The sequence below is a fragment of the Hipposideros armiger genome, unplaced genomic scaffold (assembly GCF_001890085.2).
Source record: "Hipposideros armiger isolate ML-2016 unplaced genomic scaffold, ASM189008v1 scaffold_1070, whole genome shotgun sequence".
Lineage (NCBI taxonomy): Eukaryota > Metazoa > Chordata > Mammalia > Chiroptera > Hipposideridae > Hipposideros > Hipposideros armiger.
Window position 1 is genome coordinate 255,698 of NW_017732420.1, and position 18,956 is coordinate 274,653.

Sequence of the window (18,956 nt, forward strand, 5' to 3'; positions counted from 1 at the left end):
TGTGTGTATTTGCACATGCAAAAAAATCTGGAGGTTAAGAAATTGTTAGCATTGTTTACATCCTTTCAACATTAAAGCTAGTTACCCTAGAGTCCAGGGTAACTAACTTTAGTGTTGAAAGGAGACTTACCTTTATTTTATACCCTTCTGTAGAGCAATACTGCACATTGTAAGACAATTAAAATGTGAATACTTATTGACTCTTTGATATTAAGGAATTATTGTTAATTTTACTTAGGTTTGACAAGGGTATTGTGGTTATGTTTTGAAAGTTATAATTTAGAGAGATACATACAAATATTTACAGATCAAATATTTTTAGGTATTTGCCTAAAAATAATATGAAAGAGGCAGTAGATAAGGGGTATAGATAGGAGACTTAGAAAAAACAAGATAATTCAGGAGTTAAGTAAGGTCAAAGCTAGGTATGTTTACATGGGGGTTCATTACACTACTCTGTATACTTGGATATATACAGTTAACCCTCGAACAACTTGGGGGTCAGGGACACTGATCCCCATGCAGTCAAAAATCTGCACATAACTTTGACTCCCAAAAAACTTAACGACAGCTGTCTCTGGGTATCCACAAGGGATTGGCTCCAGGATCCCTTCCAGATACCAAAATCTGTGGGTGCTCAAGTCCCTTATATAACATGGTCAGAACAATGCATATAGTTGGGGCTCTGCATCCACTGAATCCCAACTGTGGATGGAGAATGTTTTCAATCAATCCGTGGTTGATTGAATCTATGGATGGAATATCCAGGGATACAGAGGGCTAACTGTATTTATTGGAAAAAAAATCCATGTACAGGTGGACCCATGAAGTTCAAACCCATGTTATTCAAGTCAAGTGTATTTCAAAATGTCTATAATAAAAAGTTGCAATAGGTAGTACCCATTCTGATCAAATTTTATTTTGATTCCATACCTTATTATTTGTATTAAATTTGGGATTGCAGTGATGTAAGTATTCTTGATTAAAGCCCTCATGTTGTTTGTGGCTTAAAGGGAAAAACCATTAGCAATCTTCCCAAAAAATTATGAGATGGAATCAGCAGGGCTTTGGAAGCCATGTTGAGAAGTTTGGGTTTTATCCTGAAAATAATGAGAAACCAATTAAGTGTTTTAACTAGAAAAATATCATCAGATGTCTCCATTCACTCTCTATATAGTTATTCTAATGTGAGAAACTGATTGAAAAAGGGCTAAGTAGTGAAGGAGTGTGATCAGTTAGTAGGCTATTATAGTTGTCTATATTTATATTGGTGGGAATTTGTAATATAAAGGGTAAGCTGAAGAGGGACAGTCAGCAAAGAAATTGTAAAGAAACAGTGGGTGGTGTCATAAAACTGGGGGACTTGGTCTCAAGAGTCAAATACCAACTAGGGGTTAAGCAGGATGATTGTTTATTGTCTAAGCTGCATGAGCCATAATGATGTTTGATCTTGCCATTTCTCTTAGAAACACACAATGGCATCCCGTGCCCACTAAGAATGATTTCTGCGCTCCTGGTTGTGGCATTCAAGGCTGTGGTCTCATCTCTGTAAATTTCATTATGCATGCTGTTGAGACTGGGCATAATTCTCCTCTTTCAAAAGTTGTTTCATCCTTGTGTTGGCCTAGAAACCAACTTCTCCATGATATTTCCTAGTCTGTAACAATTTCTCCTTCCTGGATGCCCTAAGCACATCAACTGGACCTCAGTATTGTACTTCGGTAGTTACTTTAGTGTGGCTTTATGCGTACTATAGTGGTTTTCATACCTTCCCCACAACTAAGTGAGAAACCTCTATAGCTCAAACTGTGTCAATTCAACTTTATCTTTCTTGAATATCTTACCAATTTTAGTGACCAATAAATATTTATTGAATTAAAATGATTTCCCATCCTCTTCTGTACATATTACAACAGAATCTAGATTAATGACAAAATTTCCATAGAAAACATTGATTTTAGCTTAAATGCTCAACCATGTTGTGAACATGTGTGGTAACCTTAAAATACCAAATGACAGGGCAAATTTGCGAGAGTGCATAAAATTCTTTATTTAGAACAATAAAGTATATGTATATATAATGTAATTTCAAATTCAAACCTGTATAAAAAAGGTCAGGACATATACCTATTTTAAAAAGTACACATACAGTATATACACATACACATCACATTTTACAACCTTTTTTATTTAATTAAACTTCAGTCATAATAAAACTATTTAGAATAGCATTGACATACATTTACAATACAATACGATATGCAAACTCCAATCTATGACTGAACAAGCAATATATCTGTGCATCCATCTAAATATCTGAATACTTTTCAAGTCCATTGATTTAAAAAATAGTGGCAAGTGGGACACTGTAATCACACATTAACCCTTAGAACATAGGAGAATAGGATATTTTGATTGAAAAATTGTATTCAGTGAGTCTTATAGCTCAGAAATCAAGTCACTGAAAATACTATGGTTTTAGTTTAAAGAGTTATATTTTTTTAAAAAAACATCACAAGGATATAGTTGGACATGGCAGTTATAAATAAATTTACAATGCTTAGCAAACATTTTTGGATCATGAATATCCATTTTAATATGGATTATTTCTAAAACAATACCTTGTTAGGAAATGTAAGTTCTATTATTCTATCTTTACAAACAAAGGCTTTCCAGACTTGTCAAAGGAAAGCAGCAACACCATACTCGTACATTGTGTGATCAGATACCACAAATGAACTAATTAGAATTTCAATCAGAATGTTTATATTTTAATGCCAACTTCAATATAATATTGTTTCAAAGAAAAACTGGCTTACTTTAAAATTCTTATCCCACTTTCCAATTTAAAATGTATTTTATGAATTACCCCTTACTTAATGGATTCTAAATTATCTTTCGGCATTCAAAAAAACTTGGCGCACCTTACATTTTCTGCTCTTATCTTTTAATAAAACACGAGCATTTAAATGCTTAATGTGGTGCATTTCCAAATGTTACACACACCTTAGAGTATCTCTTCCTGACCAAAACATAATGGTCTTCTTCAGAGGTGATCCAAAAATGTTTATTTAAGCAAAGGAAAAAAACCACCTCTTGTGGAAATGGTTATCCAATTCACCCAAAATGAGACTGAATTTCACATTTACTAATGGATCCTATTTACATTACAAACAAGAACAGCAATGACTTTTTATGTTCAAATTGTTTATTCACAGAGATAAAGGTTGGGTATTTTGCATGGGATAGTTTCAGCTCTATTTATCTTCTTTGTCAGTCATATATCAGTAGGTTTCATACCTAAGGTGTGACCTCCGAGCTTGTCATACAGATAAATAAAAAAATGAGACCCAAAGAGGGGAGGTGAGTTACCAATATCAGTTAATGGCAGAGTGGGGACACCTGACAAGTTTTCCCATCTATCCCGCTATGCCAAACTGCCTTTTTAAAAAACATGTTTTAGTTTAAGAAGCATAGATATGGAATGGTTAAAAGCCCTAAATTGGAATTATATTTTGAAACCAAAACCTAGCTGAAGAAAAACATTAACAAATAATCCATGAATTCTGAATAGGTTTTTTTGTTAATTTAATTTCAATTGAATTAGAGTTCTAAAATATGCCACAACGTTTCTCCAAAGTACTTTAATACTCAATGAAATGTGTTTCTTACTAAAAACAAACACTTCAATATGAACACATACTTTTTCATTTTTCACATACTTAATCCTTTTTTAAGAGGGTAGGCTACTTATTCTATTATTGTATTTTTAAAAAAATCCAATTTGTCTCTGACTCATTAAAAAGTGGCAGTGTGGTAAACACGTCTGATTATAATACAAAATTCAGGAACACTTTGATACCACTGAGAAGGAACCGTTTATCACAGAGCCAGTTAGTTTCTTTATAGTCTTGTGTTCTACCAAAGAGGTGGAAGGCTTTCAGTGTAATTTAGAATCCGCCAACTTCTGAGACCATTTTAAAAGGCTGATTTTGAAGATATTGGATAAAAATATCAGATAAAATAAAGCAAAGATATATATATATATATATATATATATATATATATATATATATAATCTTAAAGCAGATATGACACAGTTAATGCCCAAGAAGCTAGCATCCAAAATAATGTTCAGCATTTTTCCATTGTTCACACATTTTTATGGAACTTTAGTGTTTTCAAAATTGGTAATCCATATAACTCTAAATGAACCAATACATTTAATTAGGCAGAATATATCTCCCCTCACCTACTCTGCCATATTTCATAATTTGCTGAATTTGTTTATTTAATTTTATTGGTTAGGACCATGTCCTTGCATGTTAAAACCCAGCTACTAGCTTTGAAAACAAAAGTACATTCATTGTACTCTCAAGCTAACATTAAACAGCACTTTCACATATCTAAGAAAATCAAAACCATTGGTGAAACAAATCATACTCTTAAGAATCATTCTTTTCAATCTACTCATGCCCTATTCACATAACTCATATTAATCTATGTCTATTTTCTTCCCAACAATCAGTGTCATATGACTGAAACAGGTCCTTTCAGCAATTAAACTGATCTCTGGTTTTATTACTAATCGATTGTACCATGGGATGGATATCAGAGGGCCTAAATAAGTTAATGCACCTTCCCAAAACACTGGGGTTGTGTCTTAGAGAAGTGACTCGTCTTTGAAGAACCACAGCTCTTTAGAGAAAAAAGGGTCATAGAAATCATCTGAGCTCTTTGGTACAAGGGAGAGCAATGGCCATGTATTGAAGTTGTATCTGTATTAGCTTTGCGCATAAGCTAAAATCCAACTACACTAGAAATCCTTAGACTTTTGAAATCAAAGGAAAGCCAGCATTAGTTTTCCATGCCCTTTTGTATCGCTATGTTGAAAATGGTCCTCTTAGGGTAGTAGTACAGGGCAATAATATTAGAAGGATTCAGTTATAATGGAAGGCTTTGGATTCCTTTATGTGTATATTCGTGATGTACTAAAAGAACCTTCATCAAAATAAGCCATAAGAAATCATTCTTTGACTTTAGTCAGATGTTCCTTTGACCATAAAAAAAAAAAAGGCAATGGAAATTCACATAATGTCTTACAAGCTCTAGTTTTAAAAAGCGCAACGTCCATTTTGCGAATTCCTGCCAAATTCACTCTTAACATGACAAACGCTGTCATACACTTTAAATAGCAAACTGACATGCATAACTACATAAATCTCTCTTTTTCTTAAATTCATAAACCTTAATGGATACAGAGTGCCTGATTTTAAATAAATGGATCATTTAAACAGATAATGGTGATTATACTATAAATATGTAGAGTTTCCTGATTCCTTCCATCCTTGTAAAAGCCAAGTAACCTAGTTTTCAGCACCCCTGTCAGCACATGGGTGTGGTTCTCTAACCTTAGATACTATCATATTTTTACTCATTCCCATGTGAAAATTGAAAAACGGGACCTTCATACATTCAGCAGTTTCTCCTAAATCCCTTTGCATAACTCTATAATAGTTTTAGAATATAAACACTTTGTAATATATTTTGCAAGCATGATTTATACACTCTATAGTGGTCCAGGGAAAAAGCCGACTTCACCAGGGGTGCCAAATGTCCTCCTCAGCGCCTGTGCTGTGGTTTAGTGTTCATAACTTCTTCCCATGATGACTCAGGGAGCCACCCCTTTGCAAAGGCATCACTGTTCTAATTCAGTACTTGCTCCCCTGCATGGATAGACCCAGCCAACTCTGTCCATCTGTCTAGGGAGATATGGGTGAGCATGGTTTATGTCAGGAAGAGACCAAGATCAGGCCCATATCATTAATCAGCGGCTACAAAGCTGATGTGATGCCTACTCCAATCACCTTTTCCCACTGCTTTCTACATGTACAGTGGCTGAGGCTATTGAGTTTGCTGTTTTTTAAAAAATTTTTCTAGATCCCTTTGAGAAAAATTATTACCTCAACTATCCAGGCTGAACTCTACTTGAAGAGACCAAGATAACTACAAACTGCAGATTGTAACTGAAAATAAAACTATGTGGCTTTTCAGCAATTAGACGTCTCTGGAGGCATGCAAAATGGTGCGTGCAGTCTGGGACACGTGCTTTCTCTCCCAACATCAACTGCGGGTTCTAAATGAGACTACAAGTCCCCCAGGTCCTTAAAATAGAGTCCTGCTCCATGCACGTTCTTCTTTATAGATGATTAATTCAGTGCCAGTTTCACAGTAAAACACTTTGTTCCAATTTCTGAATCATCCATAGAGAGTCATGGGTAGCAAGAACAGATAAAGACGTGGTCTGTCACTTCAGACAGAATATGAATTTGTGTAAAGCTGCTTCATTTATGAAGCAAACATGAACTGTTACCCGCCTAGAGAGGAAAGACAAAAAGAGAGATTATGGTGTATCCACTTTCTGCCTTCTTTCCATTCTCAGTAGCTGAATTCATATGACTACAGAATTACCAACAGACTTACAATGTATGCTTTACTTATACAGCCTAAAAGAACTTGACAAATGTTTTCCTAGATGCAATCGTCAGTCACTCTCTATGATCTCCCCAATTACCCTGACCATTATCTGAAATGATCTCATTGTTTATTGACTATCTGCTCCCATTAGAATGTAAGCTCCGTGAGGGCATGGAGCTTTGTCTATCATTTTTCTTTTTGACTTACCACCGTGCTCGAACGCTTACAACAGTGCCTGGCGCAAAATAGATACTCAATAATTTTTTTTGTTTGTTTTTGAACATAAGAACGGATGAATGAATACCCTGTGGTTTTCAGATCCCCAAGCGTACCACAGATGATTTCCATTTGTGGTAAGAGGTTTATCCACATTTGCAGCCTTTAAGTTCTCTCACAAGGCTCTGGAAAGGGAGCAGACAGGTGGGGGGCGGGGAGAGGGTTTGAAGGACAAATTCGGTGTCTAGAGAGTAGAGAAGAGGAAAGAGATGGAGGAGCATAAGAGAGATGTCCGGGACAGGTGGAAAGGCTGGTCAGAGGCTACCACCTGGTCACTGAGCAGAGCCAGTATTCGGATCACCCAGCCAGGTTCTAGCAATTGCTTCTCCCAACTGAGGAAACAGCAGCAGCAAGATCTCATTCAAAACAATCAGCCAAAAAATGAAAGACAGAAACCCTGGCACCATATCCTGACAAAGCCTCCGGGAGGTTCATTTGGCGTCAGCACAGCTTATCGTACTTGTTTAAGCATGAAAGCCAGACTTTGTTGTAATTATTCTGTGCTGGTGTTAAGCCACTGAGCTTTGGACTCAACTTTCAGGTATTACAAATTTCAAGTGAACTATTTGTATTTCCTTATCTATTTTCTATTATACACAGTATCTTCATATTATCTTCAATAACCACCTGTAAATAAATACACATTTTTGCATTCTTTTCTTCCCTACTCACCACTTTCCCCTATCTTTGTCCTTATTTATCAATCCCAGAATCACAGATCACTGTCTCTAAAATCTATGAGATTACTACACAGGTTATGTGTAAAGTACCAGAGTATGAGTGATAAGAAATACAGTATTTTTTCTAGTCTTTCTAAATGCAACATGCTAAAAACAATATTACATGACAATTTATCAAACAGAGAAATCTAGGAACTAAAGAACCTGCATTTAGGAAAGCAGAATTAAATCCTGAAGGAAAATTAAGAGAAAACTTCAGAAATCCAAAATACATAACAGATACTTTAAAAATAAACCTTGGTTAGAAAAACAAAAGGGAATCAGAGAAAAGCAAAGGGGTATTTTTTTTAACGATCTATGAATAATTTAAAATTCTAAATTTAATCAAATGTAGTAAACCAAGATTAGAAATCTATTTCTGATTTTGTCCCTGAGTCATTTAGCAAAGAAAATAAACTTGAAAGCTATCAACTGTTTTCCCACCAAACAAAACTACAATTTTTATAATGATACCCTGGATTTTTGCAACATCCTCATGAAATAAGCAGGGTGAATATTATTATCTTCTCATTATATTTGAAAAAAACAGGGCTTAAAAGACAACTGACTCATTCAGGACCTCATGGCTAGTTAAACTGCTCTAAACCAAGGCTTGAACCCAAGTCATCTCTTTCGCATGATGTATGGCAGAAAGAGAGCTAAAAACAAAAACTTCAAAGCTCCTAAAATTCTTAGGAACTATCTGGTAATCAGTCATAGATCTTGCCATTTGGTAATTGATCATTCCCACATCCTGTACGCTAAATGACCAAGCCTGACTCGACACTCATCAGTATTCTAACTCTAGGATCTCTTATGTTCTGTCTTAGCTCAGATCTACAGGAAACATCTAGGTTGTTTCCTTTATGAATCTCTCCACCAACCTCAACACAATATGAATTCCTTTCTACTCTTACCAGGCCAGGGTAAGTGAATAAATACTGCTAACAATGTCTACAAACTCACACTCGGCCTTCTGGGTGACTCTACATTGCAGTCCTTCCACCAAGGGCTCAATTAAAATTCTTTGTAGATGACTCCCAACTCCCAAATCTATTATTTGCAGCCCTGACTGTTCCCTGAATTCCAGCTTAACATATTTGGCCACTAACAGCTCCTTCTATTTTCTCTTAAAGGCACTGCCATCTGTTTCGTCCCAAAGGCTCCAAACCACCCCTGAGCACTCCCTGCAATGTCAAGCGTCACATCCCATCAGTAACTAGCATTGTTGATGCTTTTATTGCAGTGTCCCCCAAGTGGTCCATGCTTTCCTGTTCCTATGGCCCTGACCTTCATTCGGGTCATTGTTCTCTTACTGTCTGAAAGACTGGCCTCCTAAGTGGCCTGAGATCCCTGACCCCACTACTCCTGTTTATCTGGCCTCACCGATATCTCATTCTTTTCCTAAAACTCCGCTTTGATTGTATCACTCACGCCTTTTCTGAACCCTCCAACAGCTCGTTATGTGACTCAATAGAGCGAAAGTCCTATACTTGGAATCTTTCAAACTGATCTCCACCCTTTCTTCTCAGTGCTTTAACTCTTTCTGTGTGAGCTCCACTGGAGTCCAAGCGGACACACTGACTCCGGGACACAGTTGGTACTTTTGTCTTCCCTGACTTAGGCCATGGGCAGCATCTGGGTTACCCCTTCCCTACTGCTAATAAAATTGTGCCAATCATCCAACACCTAGCTCAGTATCAATGCCACCTCCATCACCTACACAGTGAAGTCTTTCTCCTGTAGTAGTGATTCCTCTCTCCCTTCAAATAAGGCGACATGGGTACGTGTGGTACCATTCTAAGGGATGCCGTCCATACCAAAGTCTAGAGCTCTGCTCTGGGCACATCCTGTAGAGCCATATGCAGTGAGCTTGCCTTTGATCTCCTTGCATTTTCCTTGTAAGCTCCTTTTGTTGCTTTTCAAACTTTGTAAACTTCTAGTTTCCTTTTTAAAATAGGGTATTATGCATAGGTCCTATTTCCTTTTGTAGGCTATAAGCAGTTGGAGGATACAACTAGGTTATATTAATCTTGGCCTGAAAAAATGCACCTACTAGAGTTTGTGGGAAGAATGAACAGCAAAATTTTCCTGTAATATTGTCTATTTTATTTCTTTCCTTTGAACTGTGCTACACACAACCCTATAAATGAAAAATTCTTGTGGCATACTACATATGGATACTCAGAATCAGCTTAGTTGACCAAGTGGTTTTTTAACTTTTATTTTTCATGTTTGATGTCAAATAAACACAGCTTTAGTATATGTCCTCTCACAGGCAGTTTCTTTTGTTTCTAGTTCATTATCTTACATTCCTTCCATGTTCTTTTCTTTTATTTAAAATAAACTCCCCCTTCTCTTCATTTTCCAATTATAGGTTATTTCCTTTGGAGAACTAATGATTCCATCTTTTCTTGTGTTCCCATATTTGCCCTGATTTAATTAGTTTTAGTTGGTGAAACTTCCATTTCAGGGAGATATTCTTGACATAAATCTGCCATTTTCTGTATTTTCCCCATTTTTGTTAATCAAGAAAGTGAATATAATCCAAATAATGTCTAATTTTTAAAATATATAATTACAATTCCACATTTCATTTCTATTGTGGTACTTTTTACTACTGTTATTCTGATTTTTTGGGCAGATTTCCTCTCCTACCACGTCATTGTCTGCTCTCCCAAACCTTTCTCTCTACCACATCTCTTTCCCTAAATTATACTTAAAGTTCCTTGGAAGTTTTAAACCTGTTTTGGTACAGGGCCAAGCAAAAGGTTTTACTCTATACAATGGGTACTCAACAAGTTATTACAAATGATAAACATTTTAAGTTTGGGGTCTGCAGATTCATGTTAATGAGCTGGCTCCTTTTTCTTCCTTTTTTCCTATTCTTCGGCATTTGACTTACATATTTATTCTACATGTGGAAGTCTAATTTGTTTTTATTTCCATAAATCTTATACTTACATTATTGCAATACTCTGAGACACTCATTCATCTCCATTCATGTATTCAACAAATATTTATTCATCACTTAATATGCACAAAGAATAAGCCATAGAGTTTGGTGAGATTCCAAAATGAAATTCAGAAACAAATCCTGCCCTCTAAGAACTTATGGTTTAGAAGAGGACACAAAATGCTCTGTAAGTAACTGTCATGCCCTACTCATACGTTAGTATTTTATAAGTATTGACCAAAATCAGCAAATTAAACATGCATATGCACACACAAGATAACAATAAACCCTATTTCACTTTTTAAAGATTTATTTATTTTTATTTAGGCAAGAACACTTAATGTGAGAGCTACCCTCAACACATCTTTAAGTACACAATCAAGCATTGTTAGCTATAGGCATAATGTTGTAGAGCAGATCTACCTATCTTCTTACCACTTGGCTAAACTTTCACTTAGGGTTTTTTCATTCACTCAGTTGTTCCTTCAGCAAACATTTAGTGAGAGCCTACAATGCACAGGTGACAGGTGAGGAGGGCCTTGTGAGGAGATACAACAAGAAATCTGACAGACCCAGTTCCTGTCGTTGAATGTTCCCTGACTAGCAGACATTTGCATAAGTTGCTTACTACAGTTGCTTTAAAATGTCATCTTTTTTCCCTTTAAACAAGTGCCCTGAGTTTTTTCACCATAATCCACCCTCCAAATGTCACAGGACAAATGTCACAATTAAAAAACCACAAGATGAAAGACCTGTGTGCCAAAGCAGGATCCCTGCCATGCAATCCAAAATCCAAACAACAGAAGCCATTACTTGAGCCTTTAAGACTTAACCATTTAATGTGTGATTTGTGGATGGCTTCAGGGGACTGAAATGGCAGACGGGGAAGATACGATAAGATAAGATGAGGTTTGCATTGGGGTTAAGGGCAGAGACACACTAGGAAAAAACAATGATTTCAGCTTAGGGAATATGGCTCCAGAAAAGATAAAGGGTTGCAGGAAGTGTGTGTTAGTTTACATTATTTGATAGGACAAATGAGCTTGAAGAGAAGCTAGGATTAATGCTTTGGACATAGTGACCTAGAGCATGATTAAAGGTAAAAAGGAAGTCTGTGCAGTAGCAGGCTTCAAGTGTTAGAGAAATATGAGACATAATTATTATTGTATCATGTTATTTGGGGTTGTTGAACGAGTGCTCCTGGAGGAGGCAAGAGGCTCTAGGACCCAGTTTTCCTGGGGAAGTTTCAACTGAATCTGGGATAGAAGTGAAAGCTGGAAGACAGTGAACTGTCAGGAAAAGGCCCAAATCACCACTGACCACATCTGTAATAATCTAGGAGCGTGAGTGATCCTCTGACCAGGAGGGAAGAACCGGAGAGTTAGGAGGATGAGTGAACACTCATACCCCTCTATATGTGCACAGGGGTCCATGGACATACCAAAACTAACTGCCAGTTAGCAGAAGTGAAGGTGAGAGGAGCACGAATGGATGTGGGATCAGGCGAGTGCCATTCGAGGCACTCTCTCAACATTACCTGAGCTTGGGAGCTGGGGAGGGAGATAGGAACACTGGTGCCTTCTGGCCCTGTTTTCTTACTCTCCTTTCTCCCACAAGCCCTCCACACAGCCACGCAACCACAACAGGTATCTGTCCCTGGCTTATAGTCAGTGTGTCCTGAGCTCTGGACGGTGATTAGGCACAACGACTAACAGTCGTGTGACAGGTAGCACTTTGCCTTGACAATTTCCCTCTCCTGACTGTAAGATATTTTGACCTTTTCTTCTTTTTCTTAAAATGGTAGGGAAATGTTTTCGGTTTTCACTTGTTTCAGCATCTAACAAATGAAACACTTAGTTTCTATCATGTTATAGTAGTCACACCTAATCAAAAGTGGTTTTATTTATTCTTCCTCTATTAACAATATTTTTATTCTAGTCCTAATTTACTCTATTCCCTTTGTGTAATTTATTTTCTGGCCTCAAAAATAGTAAATATTCAACTGTTAGTTTTTTACGTATCTCCCATAAAAGATTAATCCACTAATCAGGGCTAATACTGCTTTGCCTTTCAAAACTTGAGAACACACAATGGATCAGATATGCACAATTTCATTATGAAACAGCTTTTCAGTTAAAAAACTGATGTCAGCATAATAGAAGCCTTAATACATTTTGTATCTACATTTTGGTGGCTAAGGTGCTGTATAGTTCTTGTTAAATCTTTCAGCTTGAATTCTAAGAACTTACCAATGTACGAAAGTAACAGTGTTAATACAAGCCACAATTACACTTCTTGAAACTCTCTCTCCTTTTCTTGCAACATACTGAAAAACAACAAGAAAAAAATGCTTATTTGCTTTTGTACAGAGATTCTTGAAGTCATCATGATCTGGGCATTGTAAAAAGCAGTTATTTCTGTAAATACAGTAGCAAAAGATTACAAAATTGAGTGGAAAGCTTGTCTTCATAAGTATTACTACAGGGAAGGGAGAAGACATTATCTGCCTCAACTTAGTTCCCCCAAGTAGTTTTTAAAATTCTCTATGTATATGCATATACACATACTAAAAATTCTTATATGCACTTAATATGTAAATATGTATGCATATGCATGATATGAGAGAAAGTAACATGCCAAATGAAAAGTATAACTGAATATAAAATCAAAGTATTAGATTTTATGGCAATATGGCATAAGGCAAAAAAGTAACCAGGGTCAGCTACAGTAAATGGAATGGTATCTTAAAACAACATTTATATTTGGCTTTGAAGAAATGCCAAATGGGTTGGGAAAAGTTAGGGCTCTGAAAGCTAGAGTGAAGTCAAATATATCAAATATATAAGAGACAAACCACAGAAAGCTTCTTGACTAGGAAGTGATATTATGAACCAGGGTTTAAGGAAGAAGGAGACAAAGGTGGAGTGTAGAAGGACTAAGGAAAAGAAAGATTCTGAGGTAGCAACTCAGTCAAGACATAGCAAAGATATGGACAGAGATAATCACTATTGCCAAAGAAAGAACTAAACTTGTAAGAGACTCTGAGAGAGAAATCAGTATGTCTTGGTAATAGCATGGAAAAGGAGAATAAGCCAACATGCCTACTGAGCTCTGTGATCAGGAATCAGAGCAAGATTCTGCTTACAGAAAAAAAAAAAGAAAAGAAAAAAAAAAAAGCAAAGAGGACCACTTCTGACACCCTAAGAAGGGTTGTGACATAAATATTGTATAGGTGACTGGAGATGTAAAACTGAAGAGAGAGTGAGAGGTCAGAAACGTGAGAGGTGGATGAAGACTTGGAAGACACTGGTTGGAGCTGCCATTCTGAGAGTCAACAACTTCTTAGAGAAGTTATAATAAGCATGTGCACATTATGTGAAACAGCCATGTCAGGATTAATTGTGCACATATTTAGTGAAAACAAAATACCTTATCTCATTATCCTCTTCATTAATCTGTATATTTTCAACTGCTCTTGTATGATTTGATTGTTTCTTCTGGGAAAAGAACAAAGACACATATTGTAAACATATCAATGACTAGTATAACATTTAAGAGGTAAATGGTCTCCACTTTCGTCTTTTATGTCAATAGCTCCAATAACTATTTTCTTCACATTGCAGCATGTAAAATATTTTTCCAGTAAGAAATTATGAAAAATGCATGGTAGTATTGACTCAACATTTTTAGGATGTTGGAGGCAAAAATGTAATAAAGAAACTGAAAGATTTAAATAGGGATCAAATTCAAAACAAATTTCAAAAAGCTGAGTCACAATGAGTTAGCACATTTTAAAATTTTAGACAGGCTTCAATAAAAAGAGAACAAAAGGTAGAAATGCAAAATAGCATATAACACAAATGGCACTTCTATTTGCCTCTAAGCATGTCATATGACTTTCAGCATATTTTCTTCCTTTTTATATTTAGTTCAAGCTATTAAAACCAGTTGCCATTTCTTAAGTGTGCATTGTCAGCTACAAAAGTTGTCTCCAAAGTATAGTAAGCAATGGGGAGAAACCTTTCTAAGATTTCAATTTTGTTGAGATTAGATTGAACTTCACCTGTCTTATTGCTTTCTTGGTAAGATCCTTTCTCAGAAAAGGGCAGTTTGTTAATCATATATATAAAATATAGTAAGAGCAAATAAGTTCAGAATGTTTTTGATCAAGGAAAAAAAATAGGAACACTTACCTTCCAGTATAAGGCTCCAAAACCAAATCCAATTACAAGAGAAAAGAATGCCGGCAACGCCATAGCTACCCATTGTAGGTTGGAGTCTCCAATGGAATTTGAGGTCTTCCCTGGAATTTAAAGGGGATAGTGGTGAACACAGCATATCCGCACTAGAGGTTTTGTTCTGATGCTGTGGTTATTCCCACCTGTTTCTGTAACATGTGCTTGACCTATCTCTGTTTAAAATATTTAAACCACTGATTTTTCTGCTGAGTATTGTGTTCGAATGGCAGTACAAATCTATGTAGTTTCCAAAAGGTAAATAAGTTGAAAAAAAGAAAGAAACTCCCCACTTGGAAGGAGATTTGACTCAGTTAATGGTGACCGATAAAGAATACAGACCTGACATAATCCTGGGGGGGAAATGATTCATACTACCAAGCAAATCCATTTCTATGCCTTTATCTTCTAATATCTTTTCACTTTCTCATTCTTGACATCTTGCCAAGCAATTGTAAAGATGACATTTTGTAACCCAGATCCAGGTCTGCATGCATTAAGCTATGTCTGGCCTGCCACAAATATCGTCATGATGTATACACTGCAGTTAGAGTACTTTTAGGTACCTTCTGCTTAGAATCCTGGTGTTTCCTCATCGCATCTTCCACACATATTTATTGGATGCCAAGTAGTAACTCACACTGTGCAATGGACTAAAGGTTTGATTTTATTCAGACTTTTCATTTTGGAAAGCCTGAGACTATTGAACATTAAAAAAATGACTGAAAGCACCAGTGTGTCCCCATTGCTTACTCTAAATAAGTAACTTAATGAAAGAAAAGACGTATGATATTAGCTTGGAACGCTTTCCTCATTCCTACTTTGCTCTTCCAAGAGAAGCAGAATGATTAATAATTTAAATGAAACATATCACCCACAAGGGTCTTTTCCTCCCAACACAAAGCTTAACATTTTGACAGATTTTTCTGTTTTCTGGCAAGGTACAAGTTAGTTGCTTGGGCACACTGACAGCTCTGTCAATTTGGAAGAGTTAAACTCTGTTTTCTTTTGAATATGCAATAAATTTAGAAATTATACATTTTCAACAACTATATGATCAAAATGTAAACTAATCCAAGATAAAATGACCAGTTTTGTCTATATTTTACAATGATATTTGAGTTACTGTGTCAGCCTACAGTCACCTGTTTAACATAAAGTACCTAAAGTACATCATATAGGGCCGGCCGAGTGGCTCAGTTGGTTAAGAGCTCACTCAAGAGTTTGAGCTCTGAGCAACAGCGGTTCGATTCCCAGCCCGAGCTGAGCAGCCGCTGAGCTGCCAACAGGTGGCAGGATGGCTCAGCTTAAAAAAAATAAATAAATAAAAAATAAAGTACATCATATAAAAGAATTGAATCACTGTATGTGTATCAACATTTACAAGGGAAAACCTCATAGATTTAACCTGAGAGGGAAAAATCAAATCTTATCTACTGTAGCAAGAACAGGAATTGCCTATTTCCCCACCATTTGTAAATTGAGGGCAGAAAATTCACTAATGTTATGACTGCTAGGTTGCCAAAGAGACTCTAATAAATAGGGCATTTGTGTGTGTGCTCACATGCATGTGTGTGTGTTAGGGTACGGGTAGTGAGTGGTGGGTATGTAGTGTAAGGGGCAGTGGGACTGGGTAGTAAGTGGGATCTCCTATTGACATAACAGTGAATCATAACCCTAAAACTAGACTAACAGTTTTTCTGGCCCACCCATGCCCTACAGCTCCATGGGAAATACATGTTAGGATCTTAAATTGGAGCTCAACATGAATTCTCTCACCAAAATAAGCCTGAGTTATAAAACAGGATTTGGTATCATTGAAGTGGTACTGTTATTACAATACTTTAGATACGTTAAGTGTTATACAAGAATTATGTGCATTAGTCTAGGATTTAACTGTCATTTCTAAAAGTGTTTTCTATAGGAAAATGGATTCAGAGTTACAAGCAATTCCTACCATTTTAGGAATCAGAATATCACTATCTATAAACAATTTGGTTGTCCGTGCTTGTATTCCAGTAACATGTTTAAATTTTCCTTAAGAGCCAACCTGCTGTGGCCCCCACTGCCTATTGGAACTGCTGAGTATGATTTTGATAGATTTGACCTCCTTGAGGTAGATAGTAACCTTCTTGAGTGCCCCTAACCTAACCAAGGTCTACAAAGAGAACAAAAGAAGCTATGATACTCTGTCCTCAGACCCCAGTGGAAAACTAATGAGCTAGGATGGTGCTATGGAGAACTTCATTACATATGTTGGGGCAGTCAGATGTCCTGGAATCTTGGCAGCCAAACACCTGTTCTTCCTGTTTTATCCAAAAAGGCCAAATCTTGAATTGCACCATTCAGCCCAGAGGAAAGACCACATCCATTAGCAAACAGCAGGAGGTGTTGTTCTGGAGAGCGAGGTATTCTGGGATACCTGGCTCAAAATCTTTCTCAGGTAGAAGGACAAGCCCCTAAAAGAGGGGTTTCAAACACAGCCCTGCTGGAGGAGAAATCTAACTGAGGAAAGTTCACCTCACTGTCTGAACACTGGGACTTCTTAACCACTTGGGAAGTTCTGCCCCTGGGACCACGCTTCCAAACGAAGTCCTGGAAACTAACACAGAGCAGCAGTCTTCCTGCAGGAGAGAGGGAGGGAAGGCCTGGTAAAGACTGGGAGGGAGAGGGGCCCACAGGAACTGGGCTTCACCTCCTACAGAGGTCAATGTTTCCTCAGGCTTATTTTTCTTGTTAATCCCAGTGGCTTAATAGACAGGCCTTGGGTTCCCTCCAGTGATATCGCCATCTCTCTAGCAGTGAGAGAAGAAGTGATGTTATCAGAAAAGGCTTGCTTTCACCTCTAGGGCACGACTTCCAGTACTTGCTATGGGGGCTATCCACACTCAAGATCAGTGAGATTTGAACTGTCTGCCTCATGGCCCATATGAAGGGTATTTGGGGCCAAAACCCAAGCCAACAACAAAGCTTTGTGTTTATGTAAAGATTGCCCACGAAACCTGTGTGGAGCAAGGGAGCTCATCTGGATAGGATCTGAGTAATCCCAAATTCTTGGGTTGTTATTATATTAATTGTGTCTCATTATGAAAACGAATCCACTGTCCAAAATTCGTGGGAACTGGCTTGTTCAGTTTGACTAAGGTAATACCCAACATCTGTACAAATACAGAACATGAAAAACTGTGCTGCAAATTTGCTGAACTCCTTCTTAGACTGAGTCTGTTTATGGGCACCATGCCTGTGAACACGAATCACTTGGAGCAGCTCCTGGATTGAGATCCAAAGCTCACCATCATAGGCTTGCTACAGTTACTGACCCACAGCCCAGTCCTTCCAATTGTTCTACTAATTAATGATGAACACATACTACACATCAGGCACTGTTCCACGTACATGTGTGCTAATATTTACAATGCACAGGAACCCTGTGAAGGAGGTATTATTCTCCATTTGACTGGCGACTCCAGAGAGATTCAGTAGCTGGCCCAAGGTCACACAGCTAGCCGAGGGATGGGGTATAAGCCCAAGGCAGTCTGACTCATGACTGTTTCTAGAAGATGGGTAAGGTAATGCTGAAGTAAGGATTTCCTTCTGTATCATTTAAATGTTGTCTGCAGGGATCACAGACAAACATTTAAAAAATATCCTTTTAGCCTGGTACAAAAGATGTTACTATTACTTTAAAAATACAACTCCTTTTATTTAACTTGGGTTCTCCCTTACAAACTACAGAGAAGACACTCAGATCTTGCACTACTCATTCATATGCCCTGGTCCTCTGGCCAGCATGGCCATTCTTTGGGTATTATCCCTGAAAACTAGCATGTGTTCTTCAAGTTTTTCTGACCCTATTCCCTAAACAGTCTTCCCTCCTTTATGCTATAACTAAAAACATGTATATACTTCTATTATTATACATATTATAATATACAGTTGACCCTTGAACAATGCAGGGGTTAGGGGCACCAACCTCCCCATGCAGTCAAAAATCCGAAAATAACTTTTGACTCCTCAACAACTGAACCACACTTGGTATCCAAGGGGGATTGGTTCCAGGATGCCCAATGGATACAAAAATCTTCTATATTAAATGGCACAGATCAATTCATACAGTTAGCCCTCCACTCTGTGGACTCCCAACTGCAGATCAAAAACAGTATAGGTATTTGTTTTTAAAAACCCATGTACAAGTTGATCTGTGCAGTTCAAACCTATGTTGTTCAAGGGTCAAGAGTACATAATATATATATATATATATATATATATATATATATGTGTGTGTGTGTGTGT

The 18,956-nt window shown here is 37.1% G+C and overlaps 1 protein-coding gene across 1 annotated transcript in view; it reads right to left on the reverse strand.

Annotated features, from left to right (window-relative positions):
• Positions 1–2,030: 2,030 nt before the first annotated feature.
• The window catches only part of KITLG (KIT ligand), a 101,418-nt gene continuing 84,492 nt past the window's right edge, over positions 2,031–18,956 (reverse strand). The window contains exons 7-10 of the mRNA XM_019632037.1: positions 14,622–14,731; positions 13,858–13,925; positions 12,678–12,754; positions 2,031–6,377 (exon numbers count right to left, since the gene is read on the reverse strand). Coding sequence (XP_019487582.1) covers positions 12,715–12,754; positions 13,858–13,925; positions 14,622–14,731 — 218 coding nt within the window. The 3' untranslated portion in view covers positions 2,031–6,377; positions 12,678–12,714. The remainder of the gene's footprint in view (positions 6,378–12,677; positions 12,755–13,857; positions 13,926–14,621; positions 14,732–18,956) is intronic.